Consider the following 13,323-nt stretch of genomic DNA (forward strand, 5'->3'; position numbering starts at 1 on the left):
GATAGAAAGTGTTAAAAATGTACAAAAATAAGCATAAATTAAGTTCGTGACACATAACATAGGGTTTCTTGAGTAGAAGCCCCTGGTTTTACCGCTGTTTTGTTTTTGAACCGGGGGCTTATACTCGGACGAGCAAAGTATCCCTAAACCAAATATTCATGGACTACCAGACATTGTCACTGGGCTACCAACTTCAGAAAATGGTAGCCCAAGAGGACTACCAAGGTAAAAAGTTAATTTCGAGCCCTGTAAACCCTTCAATGCTTGAATCAAAATGCAATGTAGATTATTCTGCAGATATCGATGACTGTCGACCTAATCCCTGTCAAAATGAAGGCCAGTGTCAAGATGGCGTCGGCACGTACACATGTCTATGCAATCCTGGATTCATTGGACCTGTATGTGAAATCAGTAAGGTTCTTTTGTAATAAGCCATAATATTATATAGGGCTCAGCCATTGGTGTCGCGCCAGGGGTTAAGATTGGCAATGTTATTTGATTTGATTCATGATAAAATAGAATTAATTATTACTTCATATACGTTTGTGTGACAACTATGCCCAGTTTCCCTCTGGTGAAAGCAGTTCACTTACGTACACGACGTCAAACCCTGCAGCAGTGCAGGTAGGCCTATAGATTTCTGCAATGTGTAAAAATGTTGGACAAAAATTGACAATTTTTACCATGATAACAGCCTATTGTGTTAAACAAGGGACGTATTATGCCATCGTTACCATTGCAATGGTAACCGCACTGCCCACCTTCCACTTGCAAGCTGAAAACTAGAGCGTTCCGTCTAAAAACTGGCAATTTTTGAATCTAGTTATTGACACAGGGGGCGCTTTTCTAAAATTCAATCCCAGCATTCTTCGCGTATGCACCCGTTCATATGCACGACAGTTTTCTCCCATTTTCTATTTTTTATGCGTGATATTAACGATATTTTGTATCAGCGACAAGGTGGATAATAACACTAACTGGCTAACAAAAGATAAATTTTATAAATGGCATGTTATAAAATAATAATTTGCACGTTTTGTATTTGTTTATTTACGAGTATTGAAAAAAACATGGCGGCGCCCATGAAGGTAGGGTACACTTCCGGTTAGTCGCATAGTATATTATGAATATGCGCATGCGTAGTTAGTAAGCCGCTGGCGTGATTATTACACATTCTTTCCATTTCCAAGTATCATCACTTTTAAGCAATGAACTATCCAAGACGCATGAGCTATATACCAGAATGCATTCATTGCAGTATTAGCAGTGTATAAATGATAATAATCAGTTTTCCCTTATTTTCTAGATATTGATGATTGCGAACCAAACCCGTGTGAAAATGGCGGCGAGTGCCACGATGGTATTGCATCCTACATATGTCTTTGTAATCAAGGCTTTACGGGAACTCACTGTGAAATCCGTAAGTTTACAGATTCATTTTCAGTAAACGGTTCACCTTCAATACTGAATGTAAGTTAGGCAACGATATTCATTTTAGTATTATAAATACGAGTGGTGCACTCATCATTTATTGATTGTTATCAACGCAAATAACCCAGAACACGATTGGAACTAATTTGGGATAATTGGATATTCATATTTTCAAATTTCTCAAAAGTGTTAAGTGCCCTATAGCTGAATGTTGCAATATTACAAATTACTCATTAAAACAAGTGTATAACTTATAAAGAAAAGCAGATGAGCTTACATTTGCGGATTAAACCGACATTACTTCACTATACAATTATCCTAAATTAGTTCCAATCGTGTTCCAGGCGTCAAGAAAAAAAACGTAGTTTTTATTACATGCCTTATATATCGATAGGATTCAATACTTGTTGATGACGTCGCCGGCCGCATAGTCATCATTTGACTGTAAGTGAACCGGAACTCTTTTCAGCTTGACAGCTTTGGTATTCAAAAATGATAAAATTACATGTTTTATACAGAACTTACTATAACAGTTTTTAAAAAATTATCCACGAAACATTCTACAAACCGTATAACAGTGATTTAAATTTATAAATACGCCATTTGATTATGAAAATCGTTCCCTTTTTCAACATGGTTGTCATTTTTATATAAACTCAAAAATTAAAAGTGAAACTATGCAAGAGAGGCATGTAATAAAAACATTATAACCCAAACAAGGAACAATGTACCTTCGAGGCAGGAGATCATTTGCCCTCCTTACGTGGAGCAAATGGTCACCTACCCTTGGGCATATAGATCCTTGTTTGGGCTATAATATATGAAACTATTCTTTTGATAGCAATCCTCCTCTTCCTATATTTTGGTGGCATATACATTTTGAAATGAGTAATCAACGGGTGAGAAGAAGTCCTAGAATATGTTACCACCGCTTCTTTGTAACTACGCATGGCCTCTTCTGGGGATACAAAAAGGAGAAAATTGAAATGTCTTGGTTAAACCTACAGGAGTGTCAGGCTGCGAACCGAATCCATGTCAAAATGGCGGTCGATGTCAAGATACCGACCCTTACTCTTGTGCATGTGATGCTGGATTTACCGGATATCACTGTGAATTAAGTGAGTAAATGTAATAAACATTGATGTTCCATGTTTCCAAATGGCAGATGGGTCATTATGACAAGGAAGTGATGAAGAAAGACAAGTAAAAAATAACCCTCTCTCTCTCATGTATATATATATATATATATATATATATATATATATATATATGTATGTATATACACAACTGAGTTGATCAGGATAATCTAAAATATTACATTTCCACTACAAATTTGTTTCGTATAGGTTGCAGAGCCGCCTACACTCATCGGGTGGCAGTGATCGACTGAAACTTTAGGCGGGAAACGATTTCTTTTGTTTTGTTTTTGTTGGCACCTGTTTGTTGCAAAAGGTTGAATAATTAGTGACTGCACAAGAGAAATTTTCTCATGTGTCTGCAGGTCGATACTAATTCGTTTCTATTGTTGAGGGAGCACATTTCATACTCCTCAGATATCACGAAATGTGCTCCCTCAACAATAGAAACGAATTAGTATCGACCTGCAGACACAAGAGACAATTTCTCTTGTGCAGTCACTAATTATTCAACCTTTTGCAACAAACAGGTGCCAACAAAAACAAAACAAAAGAAATCGTTTCCCGCCTAAAGTTTCAGTCTATCACTGCCACCCGATGAGTGTAGGCGGCTCTGCAACCTATACGAAACAAATTTGTAGTGGAAATGTAATATTTTAGATTATCCTGATCAACTCAGTAGTGTATTTAGCTCTACTCTAGTATTGAGCACTCTACTCCAGCTGATCTTGAACTAAACAAGTATATATCTACTCCAGCTGATCTTGAACTAAACAAGTATATATATATATATATATATATATATATATATATATATATATATATATATATATATATATATATATATATAGTTGCTCCTGTAAAATGATATTCATTTTTTGAACGTGCTACGATGCACAATAAAGTGACCTATCCGAAAAGTCATGTGAACTTGGAAATAAGTAATTAAGTTGTGTTCTGTCAAGCGTTGTACTCCAGAAACGCATGAGGTTATACAGATGGAGAGATGTGCAGGCGAATACAAACATTCCAAAATTGAACTTTGGTTTTGCAGATGTAAATGATTGCCAGCCAAATCCGTGCCAAAATAGCGGTCAGTGTCAAGATGGCGTCGACTCTTACACCTGTGTCTGCAATCTAGGCTTCACTGGATTAGACTGTCAGATAAGTGAGTAAATATTAATTTATTGTATATCCATATATTCCTTCCTTTCTTGGTTAGTATTAGTAATACAATTGTTTTCGTTTTTTTTAATACTCATATAATTTGTATGTAGATATTGATGACTGTCGAGCAAATCCCTGTCGGAATGGAGGCCAATGTCAAGATGGTGTGAACACCTTCACTTGTATATGTAATCAAGGTTTTGTTGGTCCTACGTGTGAAATCAGTAAGTTCCAATTTCGTTCCGATACAGTACATTCCTTTGTTGAATCACGCTTTTACTAAAACATTCTTTGAATTCTGCATCTCATACAATGAAAGAATCAAAATGTGTGTTTGAAGTTACCATATCATGATCCATTACCTTACAAAGTTACAGTAATGGAAAAGATATTTCGGCTGACTGTGCAGTGATCTATTTGTTTATTTGTTTCTAGATAAGAATGACTGCCAACCGAACCCTTGTCAAAACGGTGGCCTTTGTCAAGACCAACTCGCCTCCTACAAATGCGTTTGTAACCAGGCTTACAGAGGAAGTGACTGTGAAATTGGTAAGTTATGGCATTGTCTTTTGTAGACAAGCTTTCCCCTTCATTTTGTACCGCGGGAATAATAACACATACCATTTGAAATAGTGTACCCTGCATTTGACGGTTGATGCGTGAATGTTGCCTAAGACAAGTGAGTTACATGATCATCATAATAGTCATGTATGGGCAACGATCACCAGGATTGGAGAGTTTGGGCAAGGAATAGTAACCATCAAAACGATATGCACCATCCTTTGTCGTTCATGCTTTATCTTTCAAGTGACTTCATAAAATTCGAAACTTAGAAAATAATTTTTCCAGATGTAGATGATTGCAAGCCAAATCCGTGCCGAACTGGAGGTCAGTGTCAAGATGGCGTCGACTCTTATAATTGCATCTGCAATCAAGGCTTCACTGGATCAGGCTGTCAGACTAGTAAGCTTACATTGTGACATAAATTGCCCCTGTTCTGCAACAAAACTCACATGTAGTTGTGAAATTGCAGCAACTATCTTATTTTGCAAGTCGATGCTCTATCTCGATCGTATTAACCATGATAAGTAAAAACCATTATGATGGTGTACAATCATATTTCCTGCAGATATTGATGACTGTCGACCTTACCCCTGTCAAAATGGAGGTCGATGTCAAGATGGCGTCGACACCTATACATGTCTTTGTAATCATGGATTCAATGGACCTGTGTGTGAAATTAGTAAGTGTCAGTTTTATTCCCAACTATACACTTTCTGTAGTATTTCATCACTTACAATCATAACACCACAGACTTCCCCATGGGGACTTAGATATAATACAGGAGCAACTAAATCAAATGTTTATTTTAGATATAGATGACTGCCAACCGAATCCGTGTCAAAATGGCGGTCAATGTGAAGACGGCATCGCTTCCTACACTTGTCTTTGTGATCAAGGCTTCACAGGAACTCACTGCGAAATCGGTAAGTCTAATAAAATTTGGCAATTAGCACATATTTTCTCTTTGAATGGTTCTTTGAGGTTTTGAAAATAGTCAGATAAGGTTGCGTTTGATAGCTTCGCTCATTCTAGACTTGCTTTAACGACTACAAATACTTTATTAGACACAATTTGTACTAAAAAAAGATCACCAACTTCAAATATGCGGCGGCACACTCTATTCCCTCTTGGAATAAGCAATAATTATCTTTCAAAATCAAACTTTAGAAGGCTATAACACACTTTTAAGTATTTGGGCAGTATTGAAGGAAGTTTTCAAAGATGTTTACGGTGACAGTGACCAAATTCCTGGAAACTATTTGGAGTGTACATGTGTAATGATACCAAGGCTTAGTTTCAAGGAAGATAGGAACTGATCGTAAATAATACCTCCTCTGGTAAGAAAAATGTATTAAATATTGTCTTATCTAATTGAACTGTTTTTGTAACCCAACAATGTCTTTATTCAATCTCCAGGAGTATCAGGCTGCGAAAAGAATCCTTGTAAAAATAGCGGTCGATGTCAAGATAGCACAGACGACTATTATTGTATTTGTGGTACTGGCTTTACCGGATTTCACTGTGAATTAAGTGAGTAGGTGTAAACACTTTCATACACCGTTTCTCTTTGGCAAGTGTTACAGTGGATAATTAAATTACGGATATGATTAATAAAACTCAATGAGTTTCATCTAAAACTCGTCCCCGTGAGGGACTCTCAAGTTTTTACAATTCTTTTTTGATCTATCACTTGTAGGGACTCAATTTAAGCTATGGGAGTAAAGAACATTTTCGACCCTCTTCGTTTTTCGAAATCGAAAATTAGAGTTTTCCCATAGAGTTAACACAGGGATTGCGGCAATTTCGAATTTCAAATATCAGTAAATATCAGCTAATCTATTTTCTCTAGTACCAAACTCTGCGCGGTGACTCATGATATTTATAAGAGAATGGTTAAACGTTTCAATTAGGAAAGTTTGAGCAAACTTTTAAATGTTTCAATTAGGAAAGTGAGCAAACTTCGAGGCGCACATACTACTTAATGTGAGTTAGATCCACAAAACGAAATTACTATGCAAGTAATAGGCGATTAAAACTGTCTGTATGCGTGAAAAGCATTTTTCTGTCAAATTGTGTTTTGAAAAGTTTGAAGTTCATACAGTTTATCTAAATCTGTCGTCACGACCAACTTCCAAAAATATTATTCTAAAGCAATTTATCTTTTATGGTTGAAGTTCAAGTGTAATTTCGTTTTGGGATCACAGACTATGCGAATTTGTGCACGATGATAGAAATAGAACGAAACTAACTCTCTTCACACGTAACAAGCCAGTGCTGTATCACAATAATAATTATTATTATTATGATTATTATTATTATTATTATTGTTGTTGTTGTTGTTGTTGTTGTTGTTGCCATCCTCGTTATCACCATCAATAGTACAAATGTTTTTGATGTGTTTTTTTGTATGTGTCATTGTAACAGATGCAAAGTGAGAAAAGTTACCAAAGTTTTGCTCCCTGATCTGCTCATACAGAGGCAACGGAAAAATGGAATGAAAGTCCTTCAAAAGAAAAAATAGAATGTGAAGAAGGAGTATTTGTAATTAGATAACGTCTACTGATAAAGTTTCAAGGAATGAAATGAAATATTTTCCCCTCCTTCTCAGCTGGGTTATTATTTCTTCAAAAGTAGATACGACGAACGAGAATACACATGTTTGACATCATAAAAGTAGTTTTCAAAACAATTCAGATCTTGTAAATACCTCTTATGCCCTTCTAGATGTAAATGATTGCAAACCCAATCCCTGCCAGAATGGAGGTCAGTGTCAAGATGGTGTTGACTCTTACACTTGTGTCTGCAATCGAGGCTTCACTGGATTAGACTGTCAAATAAGTAAGTAAAATTAACATTAAAATATTGCATTTATTCACATATTTTCTTAAAAGATTATTTCCTATCAGTTCTTAACTCAAAACTATTAGGATCGCGTTGTTAATCGTGAGGGTAGCATTTTCTATCCATCTTCCTATCCCATCATACTACAAAAATTAAGACTGAATTATTATAACAAATATATTCATAAATTATGTCCTCTAGATGTTGATGATTGCCAACCAAACATATGTCGCATTTTCTGTCCATCTATCTCCCATTCATATTAAAACAAACTCATGGGGGATTACAGTTAATGATAACATTTGTTCTACAGATATCAATGATTGCCAACCAAACCCATGTCAAAACGGTGGCCAATGTCAAGATGGCGTCGGCACTTACACATGCCTTTGTAGTCATGGATTCACGGGACCTGTATGTGGAATGAGTAAGTTTCACGTAAACATCCACTTTTTCAAATTCTATCGAGAAATATTATGTAATACACCAGAAAAATCTCAATTAACTCGACAATGTAACAATCCGTTACCGACGTTGAGAGTTAATACATCAGGATATTTCATTCTCTTGTGGTACATGGTACATCCGTGTCCTTTCCTTCCAAAACTAGGCAATATACAGCCCAAGTTTATCTCAGGAAGTATATGTATGCTTCATGCTGTATACGTATTTTCAGTGAGCGTCTTCTCTTCTTGGACTCGTCACCACTGATCTATCTACCGTTGCTTTAATTGGTGATGGTTTTAATGTACTAATGTATACTTAATATCGAAACATTTTTTCACTCAGCAGTAGCAATACAGTAAAGAGAAATAGAGAGGTAGTTTCCGTCTCTGTCGCTTGAACTCAGAAGAACCAATATCACAAACTCTTCCTACACAATGTCACCCCTTTGATAAAAATCAGTATCTCAGGACAACACTAATATAATGGCGCCGAAATCGCAGAATTGATAATATATGGTTGTTGACAATCATATGCTCCTGTTTATTTCCAGATGTTGATGAATGCAAACCGAATCCTTGTCAAAATGGCGGTCAGTGTCAAGATGGTATTGCCTCCTATACTTGCCATTGTAATCAAGGCTTTACAGGAAGCACTTGTGAAACCAGTAAGTTTCAAAATTGTATTAGGTACGTATAAAACCACCGCTGCTACATCTCTACTGGAGAGAAGCAGAAGAGACTTATAGATAAACCACTCTGCAACCCCTTTTGAGCGACAACGATGCTTTCTTGCAATTAAAACGAGTGCGATGCACTGTCCTTCGGTTCGTGTTCCCTTATTACAGACAGGGCATAGAGCAGAACCATGCACAATTTACATTAATTATACTTCATCGGCAACGAGGTTCGACCAAAAAACGCAAGTGAAGTAGATTTAAATGACCTAAACAAATTCTTTTCAGATGTAAATGATTGCCAACCGGACCCCTGTCAAAATGGCGGTCAGTGTCAAGATGGAGTCGACTCCCACACATGTATCTGCAATAAAGGTTACAGCGGATCAAACTGTGAAATTAGTAAGTTCGTAGAAGTATCAGCACAATGCTCTTACTAATAGATTTCTCAATGAATTTAAGAACATTGCTTCAATTCGTGAGTTTTCCTATGGTGTATGGATCTTCTCTTTCCTTTTTCTCTTTTGTAGATGTAAATAATTGCCAACCAAATCTCTGTCAAAATGGAGGTCAATGTCAAGATGGCGTCGACACCTACACTTGCCTTTGTAAATACGGCTTCATTGGACCCGTATGTGAAATAAGCAGGTCTCCATTTTCATATCCAAGGCAAACGTTGCTTTAAAAGATGAAATCATTTACAAAGTTCGTCAGTAGGTTGTGGAAAACGGCATGATTGGCAAGTATGAGTACGTTATTGGAAAGAAATGTATTACAAAGGGGCCGTATTTTTTATTTTTAGATATAGATGATTGCCAACCAAACTCGTGTCAAAATGGAGGTCAGTGTCGAGATGGTATTGCCACTTACCATTGCTTGTGTGACAAGGGCTTCTCAGGAAACCGCTGTGAAATAGGTACGTTTACTTTGAAATTTCTTTCGGTTTTTTAAAGACAAATGTGTAGATAAGTATCGTTTAGATTGAAGCCCACAATAACCATACATGTACTATATTGTTGAACCATTTTTCTACCAAAGGCAATGAAAATGATTTGAAGTTTACATCGCAAAATGTATTAGGTACTCCTTATGGAAATATCGAGAAATAATGTTGATGAAATAGATAAATGTTTATGGACACACTTCACGACGTTGAGAAGGTATGGCGCCCAAGCCTGTCATGCTTATGCTTGAGACAGATTCCAAATAATATTCAGTACTTCACATGTTTCGGCAAAACTGATCTTCTGTAGTGTATATATTCCAATTTAGTCTTTTGATGGCTCGTCAGTTGTTGACCTTTTCGTATTTCAAAATATCTTTGTTTTACTTGAAGGAGTTGTAGGTTGCGAGCCAAATCCTTGTCAAAATGGCGGTCGATGTCAAGATATCAACGACTCATACTCTTGTGTATGTGATTCTGGATTTACCGGATATCATTGCGAGTTCAGTGAGTAACACACAAGGCCGTATAATATAGTTTCTATTTGACAAAAGGTCATGAATATTCCATGATGATGCACGAATGACATCAAATTTGTAATTTGTAGACAAAGAGATGAGCTCTAAATGCGGTGAATAAATATTTTTCGCCCCATCCATTTTTATCATATACCAAATCGTGATCGTTCATTCTATTTATTATAATACATGCTATGCCCGTATTGTCATATTGCCCGTTTTGTCATATTGTTTATAGAGAGAGTACTGAGAGGAACCAGTATTTTTATATGTGAGAAAATTACTGTTAAGTCAGCGAATTTCTTTCAAAATAAAGTTTATTACAAAAAGTAAAACAAATCACTCAATCAAGGGATAGAGTACAAACTGTAAAAGTTTACAGGCTACTTATCTCAGCTGGAACGGCACAAAGCTCCAGAGTTGAGTAAGACACTAAGAGAGAGTGAGTAGTCTTTTGATTTGCTTGCAGGCTTGAGGTTGCGCAAAGTCCACAGAGTAAATCCAGCGTTGCTGTGAAGGTCTTGAAAAGTCTTGAAATTAATACTGCTGGAGTTACCAAAGTCTTGAAGTAACATGTCCGTGACACGATCCCATAAGTCTGAACTTTGCCGCCCCGGTATTTATACTCATCTCGTTATATATGAGAACAATCAAGAACCTCTATTGATATGCTGATTACCGCTCAAAAATATCTCCACTTGAAGTAAACAGACGAGAAATTGAATTTCCAGAATGTTGCAAACATGACTAATTGAATTGAAGGTCATGAAGGACAGTTACCTTAAGAATGTTCTAGACTAATTAAACTAAGGTCATAAGTGGGGCAGCATGACCTACATAACATTTTAAACATGTTAAATTACGAATTATATTTTCACTGAAACCGGACCTTCTTACAGCTAAGCGTACGTGTTCATGCACATAGAATGTCCTGACGAACAGAACTTGATGGCACTCAAAAATGTCGTCGTTTATATCTATTGTAACTTTTTTGTTGTTTAACTGCAATTTTATTGGACTGCGTTTAAGGACATACACAGTTTAGCAAAAGCAAAGAATACAAAAGAAATCATTGAAAATTGTATTCGTTGCAAATTAGTGATCTAATTAATTATTGCCTATAGATGTTGATGATTGCAAACCCATTCCCTGCCAAAATGGAGGTCAATGTGAAGATGGCGTCGACTCCTACATTTGTCTCTGCAATCAAGGCTTCACTGGATCAGACTGTCAGATAAGTGAGTAACGTTTCCTCTTCTTCATTGAGGTAGTTTTAAAATTTTGCTGTCATAAAGCCGCAATATTTCAGTTTTCGCTTTTTCTCCCAAGCTTCTGTATTTTGTAGCTATAATATGGCATTACTCTGTAGATGTACATGACTGACGACCGAATCCCTGCAAAATGGTGGCCAAAATCAAGAAGGCGTCGACACAAACATATTTCTCTATCATAAAGTTCTATTAGACCTGTATATGCAATCATGCAGTTAACTCCATTTTCACTTCCGATATAAAATACACTATATAGCAATATTGTCAAACAACAATTTTAATACCTAATTGATCGACAACTTATACAATGTAATTAAGCGTCCCAGGTGCACATGAACCATTGTCATTTCAGGGTCACTTCATGGTTAAATTAACTGTAATAAAAAATATATATAGGCTGACAGTGATCTTCTCATTTAATTTGCAGATACGAATGATTGCCAACCGACCCCTTGCCAAAATGGCGGTCTTTGTCAAGATTTGATTGCTTCCTACAGGTGCGTTTGTAATCAGGGCTACGGAGGAACCGACTGTGAAATCAGTAAGTTATGTGGTTTGTGTGCTAAAAAAATACCTAAACCAAGTTTCATTTTCAACCATAGCAACAACAATACAGTGAAAAAGTGTACCAAACTTCTTACTTAATTTTTTAATGAAGCAAACACAAAACTGAGTGACACACTATATAAGTGGTTTCTGTGCAAATGGGTGTCCGGACTTGAGTGCTAGGGCAAAGAGTATAGAATTAAGCAGAGCGTAATGCACTAATCCTTTTTGGTATGCTGTAATGTAGAAAGCAGTTTCACAAACAATAGAAAGTTAAAACATATAATTAGTAATGTCCCAATTTAATCATTCTAGACGTTGATGATTGCAAACCCATTCCCTGCCAAAATGGAGGTCAGTGTCAAGATGGCGTTGACTCTTACACTTGTATCTGCAATCAAGGCTTCAATGGATCGAACTGTCAGACTAGTAAGTTTACAAAATGTTATGAGATGCATTTTCGTCTCATATTTCATCTTTTACTGAAATTACAGCCACCCTCTGATTTTTTTAAAAAGTTGATGTTTTTTTATTGAGTTGCCTTTAACGGTATAAAAGTGGTCAATTTGAATTTATATTGTCCTGTAGATATTGATGAGTGTCGTCCGAATCCTTGTCAAAATGGCGGCCAATGTCAAGATGGCGTTAACAACCACACATGTCTTTGTAATCATGGATTTACAGGTCCTCTTTGTGAAATAAGTAAGTTCCGTTTTTATCTCAGCATAACATGTTTTTTTGTTCCAGTTCAACACTGATAGTCATAAAATTGACAAAGTTCATGAGCATTTAAAGCTGGACATAAGACGACTAAAGATAGAATATTAAATTAGGCATTAATTATATTAAAAAAATAATAATTAATTATATTAAAACATTAACTGACATTCAAATGTGCGTTTATTCTAGATATAGATGACTGCCAACCGAGCCCGTGTCAAAATGGCGGTCAATGTGAAGACGGCATCGCTTCCTACACTTGTCTTTGTGATCAAGGTTTCATAGGAACTCACTGTGAAATCGGTAAGTTTAGAAAATTGGGCCAATATTTGTTGGCAATATTTATTAGGGCAATAATAATGTTTCACAGTTTAAGAAAGTCGCACGAGGTTACGTTTTGATAGATAGGTCAGAGAATTGCTTTTCAGTATAAATATCTACTGGTGTTACAGTTTTTACGGAGGAAAATATGACCGATGTCAAAATAAACTTTAGTCCACTTTCTTGTACCATGCAAACTGTTTGGGTGACTCACCCAGAATTATTATCGAATAAGATTAAAGAAAATATTCAGAGTTTATGATTGCGACAGTGAGCAAATTTCCTGTAAAACGCTTGGTTGTACAATGATGTGGAGCGTTAGGTGTGCTTTATCCTGACTCGTTGTAAAATCTCTTGTGGTGAGAAATATGTAAAATAGCATATATCTCAAGCATCGAAAGAATTCTTTGCATTGTCTCTTGAGCAGTCTCAGTCTCTTGAAAAGTCATAATAAAATGCCATTACTCATCTTCAGGAGTGTCAGGTTGTGAACCAAATCCTTGTCAAAACGGTGGTCAATGTCAAGACGACACAGACTCCTACTCTTGTGTATGCAACACTGGCTTTGATGGACACCACTGTGAATCGAGTGAGTTACTGTGACATAAACACAGACACGCTGTATCTCATTAGGGATATGGATAACTATATATTGTACAATAATTGACACTCCTCGGTTGACCCAAAACCCATCGCCGAAAAGTATGTATGGTAATGCGAAGATTCAAGAGAGAAATTAGAATTT

General features: G+C 36.3%; 1 protein-coding gene across 1 annotated transcript in view; it reads left to right on the top strand.

Moving 5' to 3' along the window:
• The first annotated feature begins 200 nt into the window (after positions 1–200).
• LOC139122343 (fibropellin-1-like) overlaps positions 201–13,323 on the top strand; it is a 30,378-nt gene continuing 17,255 nt past the window's right edge. The window contains exons 1-20 of the mRNA XM_070687739.1: positions 201–411; positions 1,307–1,420; positions 2,439–2,549; positions 3,622–3,735; positions 3,845–3,958; positions 4,170–4,283; positions 4,864–4,977; positions 5,108–5,221; positions 5,715–5,828; positions 7,023–7,136; positions 7,453–7,566; positions 8,137–8,250; positions 8,548–8,661; positions 9,062–9,175; positions 9,596–9,709; positions 10,845–10,958; positions 11,419–11,532; positions 11,853–11,966; positions 12,447–12,560; positions 13,054–13,167. Coding sequence (XP_070543840.1) covers positions 201–411; positions 1,307–1,420; positions 2,439–2,549; positions 3,622–3,735; positions 3,845–3,958; positions 4,170–4,283; positions 4,864–4,977; positions 5,108–5,221; positions 5,715–5,828; positions 7,023–7,136; positions 7,453–7,566; positions 8,137–8,250; positions 8,548–8,661; positions 9,062–9,175; positions 9,596–9,709; positions 10,845–10,958; positions 11,419–11,532; positions 11,853–11,966; positions 12,447–12,560; positions 13,054–13,167 — 2,374 coding nt within the window. The remainder of the gene's footprint in view (positions 412–1,306; positions 1,421–2,438; positions 2,550–3,621; positions 3,736–3,844; positions 3,959–4,169; positions 4,284–4,863; positions 4,978–5,107; positions 5,222–5,714; positions 5,829–7,022; positions 7,137–7,452; positions 7,567–8,136; positions 8,251–8,547; positions 8,662–9,061; positions 9,176–9,595; positions 9,710–10,844; positions 10,959–11,418; positions 11,533–11,852; positions 11,967–12,446; positions 12,561–13,053; positions 13,168–13,323) is intronic.

This window comes from Ptychodera flava, chromosome 22 (genome assembly GCF_041260155.1).
Source record: "Ptychodera flava strain L36383 chromosome 22, AS_Pfla_20210202, whole genome shotgun sequence".
Lineage (NCBI taxonomy): Eukaryota > Metazoa > Hemichordata > Enteropneusta > Ptychoderidae > Ptychodera > Ptychodera flava.